This window comes from Cyanistes caeruleus, chromosome 4, assembly GCF_971803275.1.
Source record: "Cyanistes caeruleus chromosome 4, bCyaCae1.hap1.1, whole genome shotgun sequence".
Taxonomy (NCBI): domain Eukaryota; kingdom Metazoa; phylum Chordata; class Aves; order Passeriformes; family Paridae; genus Cyanistes; species Cyanistes caeruleus.
The window spans coordinates 33,580,099-33,588,348 of NC_141704.1; the positions used below are offsets into that span (position 1 = coordinate 33,580,099).

Here is an 8,250-nt window from a genome sequence, read left to right on the forward strand (position 1 = left end):
AAATCATTACCAAGCAAGCAAGGTCGTGTTTTTCTGGGCTACACAAATGCATCCATTACCCTTGTCTGAATTAGCAGCTTCAGGGCAATGTCCCATCCATGCTCTGAAAGTACCAGAAAGGCAGTGGCACTGAACTGATCTGAGCACCAGCAGCATTTGGCATGCTCCCCAGAGCTGTCTGAGCAAACAAGGCAAAGGGGAAAAAGCCTGTCCCTCCCTCTCTCCACCTGCCCAGTGACTCAGAACAACTAGAAATGGCAGCTTAACTCTCAGAATACAGACTGATATATCCAGCAGTCAGTGTGAGGGCATCGGGAGTGCCAAGAAAGTGAGTATGCCCAGCTGTTGTTGGGGATGGGGGAAGGGATGGGGACACTGGTACCTCTACAGCAAGCCCTGCCTGGCTGATCCTGCTAAATGATTAGGAACAAGGGGTGCTCTAAAATTAGCTCACCAGGGTGTATTGGTTCTGAGACAAAAATTAATTCCTTACTTCATTTCCCTCTACCTTTACTGAAAAACTTCGTCATCTTCCATGTTTCTGGGAAAGAAAAAAAATGTGTACAAACCTTCTGCATTCCTAGTGAGATAATTTGGGCAGCCTGACTGAGGGTAAGTGATAAGTTCTGGTTGAAGTGATAAAGTTCCAGGTACAACAAATCTGCATGTCATGGCCTGCTTCTAAAGAAACACAGAATTTAAGATGGCCGATAACAGGTCTGACATGGGCTTCCTGGTCTGCAGAGGCAGTTGCTTATTCCCAAAGAACTGCTTTGGGAGAATAGGTTTGCTGTTACCAATGAGCTAGATTGCTCTGAACACCTTGGCAATTGGCATCCATCAGAAGCTGTGTAAGGGAACCATCGTGCAGGGAAGAAGACCTGCTGATAATCTTAGAACTGCAAAAATCTTGGAAGAGAAACCTGACAGAATTAATAGCTGGGGGCAGGAGAGGGAGGAGCAGCTGAGATAGCTCTAGGGCCGGTGACAGCTACAGCCAGCTGGAGCAGGAAAAAATTACTTTTGAGGGGAGGATAATCACAACTTGTGTGCTTTTCACTTTTATCCAAATAGCTGGAGCAGGTAGAAGAGGTATTTAAGCCAAAGAGTAGTTAGAGGAATTGGTGCGAGCCCCAAGGGAATAGCTGAAATCCTGGAAGGGGCACAAAACAAAAAATGGTCTTGGGGCTCTGCACCCCAAGACTGCACAAAGACAAGTGTTAGTGTAGCACATACTCTGCTCAGACTAAAGTACTTGAAGGACTACAGAGCACACTGAGCCAGGACCCAGATTTAACCATCTGAGGAGTATACACACCCGTGGGGAACTCAGTTCCGCCTCTGCACAAAGGCGCCTGTTCCCAGATCTTTGCTGAGCCAACAGACTGCTTTTAGCCTGTACGGGTATTTGACAAACAAGCAGCCTCTGGTTTCCAGCACGCACACGGCCAATAGCCCAGAACACAATAGTTGGTTTCCCATTACAGCAGGGAAGGCTTTAACTTATTCACAAGAACAGGATAGCGAGTCAAATAGCTTAGTAGGTTTTAGAAAGGGATTGGATGTTTGCATGGTGAAACAACATCCACAGCCGTATTAGCTGGGATAAGGGTTACAAGCTCAGCGATCCTCATGCTACGGGACAAAATGATCAGTGGCTGGGATCACAGGCAGACAAAAGCAACAGCCGTTCCCTGAAGCTCCTTGTGGCAAGGTCACGTGGCCATAAGCAGACGCTGTCAGAAACCAGATAACCCATTGTGAAGTGCTTGCTGGGCTAATCCTCCGTGTCCCCAGAAAGCTCCAGAGAGGCTAGGCACAAAATAAACCGAAGAGAAATCCTTGTTGTACAAAAAATAAAAACCCAAAAGAAAAAGCTTTATTGGTATGCATCCTACAGAAATGGCTACAAGAAATGGCCTTGGATTTATCTGTCAAAGAAAACAAGGAACAGCTGTGCTCTCCCTAGGAAGGTACCAGCCATGAGCAGATTCCTTACAAAACAGGGCAGCATGGAAATATACTGGAGGAAGAGAGGAGGGGAGCAGATTGATGCTTCGTTCTTCAACACTGATGGATGGGGCAATTTCAAATAATTGAGAGGAGGCCCAGTAAGAACAACCTCAAGGTGTTTCTCCACTCTAAAAATAGCACTTCCCATTTTTACATAGCTCCTCTATGTGTAAGTGCTTGCTAATTCTGCTTTGTATAGAGAGCTGGGGCAACTACTAGCAGAGCTTCTGCAAAGGCAGAAGACAGTAATCTTCATTTGCCCTCTCTCATCATTGGTTCTGATCAGGTTTCAGTCCTCACTCAGTCTGTTATTTCTCCAACCCCAAGTATATTACTGAATTTGTACTGTTTTAGAAAAAAAAAAAATCAACCAGTTTTCAATAAGAGTAAAGTCCAGAGATGTTCCAAGACCCTCTTGCCAATCCAAGGAGGTAGCCACGTATGAAGAGGATCACCTCTTCTTGAAGCCATACTTTTTCCTTTCATAGAAAAGATCTGTCTTGGAACTGCCCAGGTTGACGATCTTAGGGCAACCATCTCTCTGTAAGAAAATAAACTGCAAGTTAGGAAAGGAGCAAACACAGAATAACATCATAGTTGTAGCAGGTTCTCAGTTCCCACACTCCTCGCCCTGTCCTCAACACATTTCAAACATCTGTACAGACAAATTGCTCTCCAGTGCTGGTTACCAGTAAGAAACAGAGAAGAGGATGGCTATCTTTTCAACATTACTGTAGGACATGCTCTCCCTCAGGGCTGAAATGGAAAACAGCTCATATAACTTCAGCCATTAATGAAAAGACTGAATTATTTCTAAATCAGGATATGCAGGACTTCTAGGGCCCAGAGGAATGACCTTTCCCCTCCTTAGACAAAGAGAATCTTGCTGCTCTAGATGTCACCAAACCATTCTTGTGTTTAGGAACCCCTCAGCTGTGACAGCAGAACTGAACCGCAGATTTCTTGCATCCTGGATCGATTACTGCAGAGGCTGTAGGGTCAGCTACTCACAGCAGCTACACAGATAGGTTCTTGTACCTCAGTTCCAGTAGATGGTGAGAAAAAAGTCACAAGAAAAGCAAGGGGAGTAGGGGGAACCCTCCTGAGAAGTGTGGTTGCAAAATCAAATCAGAAATGCACCTCTTGGTATACCTGGGAACATTTTCCCATGGGCCACCTGGGCCCAGCATCTGCATAATTCTTAAGGGCAAAACATTACGGTTGGCCACAGCAGCTGTGAGGGGCCCAGCAGGCAGAGGAACATGTGTCCTTGGCTGAAGTACGATCCTGAGTGCATTAGATTTAGAAAGCCCCTGGGCAGATGTCAGATGCTGTAGAATCTGCACCCAAGCTTCCTGGCTCCCATGCCAGAGATAAAATCTGGTGGAGAGGATCTGCATGATAGGAATAACAGGAGAGGTAGGGAACAGAAATCATCCCTCCCCCATACACCTGCCACAACCCATTTCTAGCTACTGTCTCCTTATTTCATTTTGAACCTCAATAGTAGGACTCTTTCAAGCCTTGCCTCCCACGATCCATGGAGTCTGTTCAAATCTTGACAACCTTATTGCAGGGCTCTGTTCATTCTTCCACCTCCTCCTAAGGACACAGCTCATGAGCACCCTCCTTTCCCCAAGAAAAGATTACTATTTGCAACTCACAGATGTCCTGGGTGACAAGGTGAGATTCTGGCCTTTACCCACAGATCGAAATGGGCTGACACAGTACTTCATTTCTCCCTCCACTAGAATAAATGAACCAAGAGTAACCAGGTCCTTTGCTTTGTGCCACATAGCATTCCACCTTTGCCCTCCATTTTATTTGCTTTCTTGCTTCAGTATCTTTTCCAGTCTTTCTCTCAGGATGATGAAAGTGCTGTGGCTGAAACCTTGGACTGTTAAAGCTTCAGGTACAGAGCTCTGCCCAGCTGTTTTTCTTATTCACATCAGCACCAGATACCATAATTGTGACAGGCAGTAGCACACCTAATTTTTCTCATTCTGGGCTCCCTATGCTTGTGCTAGCACTTTTCAATCCTGCAACAAATCATGTCAAATCTGCTGTTTCAGATCTGCAACTTCACATCTGCAGTTGTAATGAGATCTGTAGTATCTGAGTTTTCTGCCACAGAGCAACTTTCTTCACTCACAGTAGCATTTACCGGGTGTCAAAATACCCCAGACCTGTTATTCTCCTCTAGCTCTGTTTTCTACAGTCCTCCCTGACAGAGTAGCCAGTTATTTCACACCTGAGATTTAGGTTATGAGAAACATTTGTTGGGAACCCCTATGAATTGATAAAAACAAAAACAAGCCTATTTTATTCATGATTTATAAAGCCAGGAATCTTCATTCCAAAGGCAAGTGAACAAAACTACTGTTTTTTCACAACATTTATAAAGAAGGAGGCAGCACCACCATCACAGCACTTATATCCATATTTAGATACAGAGAAAGACTATGGTCCTATTAGATCTAATGACTAAATTCAAATGGGGACCTGCCCCTGTTCTGGATTTGGCTGCAGGCCTCTAGAGAAAACAGGCAATGGAGAGAATTAAAGCAGCAACTTGCACAGCTGAGGACACTCCTGTAAACCACTCTCTCAGCACATTCTTCACAGTCATTAGGGTGTGTAGGAAATTACATTTGCAAAGCACCAAACAACTTTTAACAAACTCTCACAGCTACCAGGCCTATATTCTGGGATAGCAGAACTGTAAGCATCATGTTCTTGTTTTTCTGTAAGGTCTTACTAACATGAACTGCTTTGTTGCAGTTCATGTCCTGCACTCATTGTGTTGGATTATTAACAAAAGCCTTACAAGGGGTGAATAGCTGCTTCACTTCACATGTGCAGTGTCTTTCAGCAAAATATTATAAAAAGATGATAGCTCTGGATATAGACAAAAGGGACCATTACATCAAAAAGCATTAGCAGAAGGAGAAGTATCTACAATACAAACCATTCCAGAAAAGAATAAGAAAATATAAATTGTACTCCACTGAAATAATACAAGAAGCATCAAAATTGTGAAACACAATTAGCAATGGAGCCATTGGACACTAAGGACCAACTTTACCTCATTATTCAAAGAAAAACAAAGGTTTTGATTCCACATGCCTTACAGTACCATATGTGCTCTTAATCAGTGGCTTATAATGGACTTCTAGTGAGGAGCTGCTCCTACCACTGCCTTGCAGTGTCTGCAATATTTCTGACCCTGGTGAAACCTAGGCTGGAGCTATAGTAGGATAACAACCTGAAGTGGCAACAAGCAGTCTGTGGAGAAAATGAACTGTGAATGTGCAAAACAGACAAAGATCCTTAGAATGAAGAGAGTTACAATAACTCAAAATGCTTTGCAAACACGGGGACCGATCAACAGGGAAAGAAAGGTTTGAGTTATCGCAAATGAGTGCCAATTGTCCAGCACCAATTTTGGCAGTTCCAAGCCCCTTAAAGGTAAGCATGGCTACTGCGTAGCTGGGATGGCAACTCACATCTTTTTCCTGGATGGTGCACTCCTTGCAGTAGTAGGCATCAGACACGCCGGGCCCTCCGCAGATGACGCATCGGCCCTGGTAGGAGCCGTAGTTACACTCGTCACAGATGCGCACCAGGGTGCAGGGCCGCACGTAGGAGTCACAGATCACACACTTGCCATCACCTGTGAGCACAGCACAGCCTTTGGTTATAGAATGTCCTTTTTGCCACCCCCAGGTCAGAGGAAAAGCTTCCTGGTCAAGTAACTTTCCTGTACACTCGTAGACATCACAGCTGAACTGCAGAAATGTGCCTTGCAGGCACAGGGCACAACTTTGTACTGCACACAGACTTGAGAGGAACAAGGGCCGTGGCCTGCAATATTTGAGGGTTGGTTTACATTTAGTCATACATTTACAGTCAGAGAAAAAACCCAAAATTACTTCTTTGTGATTAGTCAAGATTTGCTTTGATTGTACCACTACTTTTATACTACAACTTTTCCTGACTTATTCACTTGCAAAACAAAAAAAAAGCCAGACTGACAGGACTAGAGTCCTTACCTACAGAGAAGCAGCAGTGTGTGCTTCTCCCACAGTGCCACATCAACAAAAGTCTGCAGTTACTATCCTCAAAGAGAAAAGAGATTATACTCATGGTCCCTTTAATCCTTCATCTGTGAGAAAGCCAAAGAAAGAGCAAACTGGCATAAGCAGCCATTTCACAAGAGTTGCCCTTGCGCTCTCACAAGGAACTGAGTGAAATTCAAGTACTCATATCATACAGGCGAGGAGCCATCAGATGCCAGTGACAATTTCTGCTGAGCTGGATCTTAACCAAAACACTGACCTACGGATGAAAGGCTTCATATCCTATTACCAGTTCCCAAGGTATCTAATCCAGACTCCCACAAACAGCTTGTCTAACCTGCTCTTAAATCTCTGGCGTGACAGATCTCAGCTACTACCAATGGGAAACTGTTTTTTCCTGCTCTAACTTTAGATGCTTGCCCTCCATTTCTTCTTCTCCCAGATGCTAATGGGAACCTTTCTCACAGTAGGATGAAGCCAGAATCCAAAAATGCATTTTCCCCCTGTTTTGAAATGATCAGTACGATATTTTGGTATTACAGATTATAAGGATCCAGTGAAGCAGTCACTGTACCTCAGCCAGTGGAAATGCTGGGAACAGGTACTCTAGAACTGCGCTTGTGCAAGAGTCTGTTTGAGCTTGCAACTTTTTAAGTACTCTTTGAGCTACACTTGCAATGTTAAGGTAATTGTTCCCTTCTCAAAGAGTGACATCAAGTTTGTGGTAAAAGCAAAAATAGATTTCAACCTTTGAATTCAAACTGCATGCTCTAACCACAACACTATGTTCTCAAGCAACTAAATGTGGATGCTATACTTACATTTTTCACAGAGTCTTCCAATTGCTGAAAAAAAAAAGAAAAGAAAATAATTATTTGAGGCAGGAGAAAAAATTAAGTAACTATGAGCTTGAATGTCAAATAATTATCTTCTGCAATGAGTAGTCCTTCAAAAAATTAAAGGTCAAACCACAGAAATGGTTTGAGCATAAATTCAAACATTCATGATAAACAATATATATCTTCCTGGAGACATTTATCAAGACTAAAGATACACTATGAATGCACAATAACACTCCTCTGCAGTCAGAAAACCTACATCCATAATTCCATTTCAAACACAGCCAGTGTGTCTGAAGGAAATGCTGTACATGAGTCTTGGCACAGCTTTTACATTGGTTTTAGTGGGGGGTGGAAATCGATTATTTGTTTAAAGCAGCCCAAACACTTCTTTGCTTTAGAACATAAAGGTAGTTAAATGCATCTTAGAAATCTTGTCACTTGTCTGGGACACTCACAACAATGATGTTAGGAACTTGGATAAATGCCATAAATAGCAAGTTTCAAAGACTAGATGTCCACATTCACAAAGGCTAAATAGTGATTTGAAGAGAGACAAGTGATTTGCCAGGCCATAACTTTTCAACATAGATAAATGCTTAGAAGCACTAACTATACTAAAAGGACATTTCCCACAAACTGTGCAGCTGAATGTGTCGCATTTATGGATCTTGCAGAAAGCTGCTCATTAAATTTGTTTTCCAGTGGGTGACAAAAACCTGGAAGGGATACCTCAACTTCTAATCTTGTATAAGAGTTCTTTGAACCTTACTCAGATGCGACAAGGGTAAATCCCGTTATCCACATTGCAGGGAAAACCCGGAAGATAACTTTTGTCTCGCAGCCAGAAAGATGCTCTCAAATGCTGCTGGAACCTTAACGCACACTGGGCCATCGAAATAAAGGTTAAATAAAAGGAAAACAAAAGAGGGAAGGAGAGGGTGAGGGAGAGGAAGGGAGGAGCGGGTGGCGCACATCGCCCCTCCTGCTCCCCACCCTCCCCCCCCGCCGGGCCTAGCGGCCGCGCGCGCCCAACGGCCGGTAACGGGCCCGCACGCGCGCGCGCCTCCCGCTCGCCCCGCAGCGGGAAGAGGGGTGAAGAGACCTCCCCATCCTCATCCCCTCTTCCCCCGAGACTCACCGACGCCCGCCTGCTTGCGGCAGAAGATGAGGTCCGGGTGATGCTTGGCCATAGCGAGGCGATACCCGCCCGGCGCTGCTACTGCTGCGGGCCCGCGGAGCCTTCACCACCGCGCCGCCCCCAGGTCCTGGCCGGGGTGAGAGCAGCGCCTGCCAAAGCGCCTCCCCCGAGGGGAAAA

General features: G+C 44.7%; 1 protein-coding gene across 6 annotated transcripts; it reads right to left on the reverse strand.

Moving 5' to 3' along the window:
* Nucleotides 1-1,857: 1,857 nt before the first annotated feature.
* Nucleotides 1,858-8,207, reverse strand: PHF5A (PHD finger protein 5A). 6 transcript variants are annotated; one of them, XM_086885756.1, is made up of 5 exons: nucleotides 8,073-8,149; nucleotides 6,914-6,937; nucleotides 6,066-6,178; nucleotides 5,520-5,686; nucleotides 1,858-2,554 (listed from the first exon to the last, which is right to left on the reverse strand). In XM_086885756.1, exons 3-5 carry the CDS (start codon nucleotides 6,157-6,159, stop codon nucleotides 2,465-2,467), a joined length of 351 nt encoding a protein of 116 aa, XP_086741882.1. In that variant the 5' UTR covers nucleotides 6,160-6,178; nucleotides 6,914-6,937; nucleotides 8,073-8,149; the 3' UTR covers nucleotides 1,858-2,464. The 6 variants fall into 6 exon arrangements, with proteins under 6 accessions (XP_086741882.1, XP_023790373.1, XP_086741884.1 ...); XM_023934605.2 differs by lacking the exon at nucleotides 8,073-8,149 and adding an exon at nucleotides 7,704-7,917; XM_086885758.1 differs by lacking the exon at nucleotides 8,073-8,149 and adding an exon at nucleotides 7,704-7,795 and having other exon boundaries at nucleotides 6,066-6,127.
* Nucleotides 8,208-8,250: the final 43 nt, after the last annotated feature.

What these genes read in the sequence shown, in the direction of transcription:
- PHF5A (XM_086885754.1), bottom strand. An exon ending in GCACCATCCAGGAAAAAGAT is followed by an intron (nt 2,555 to 5,519) that starts GTGAGTTGCCAT and finishes ATTTTCTTACAG; the next exon opens with AGAGATGGTTGCCCTAAGAT.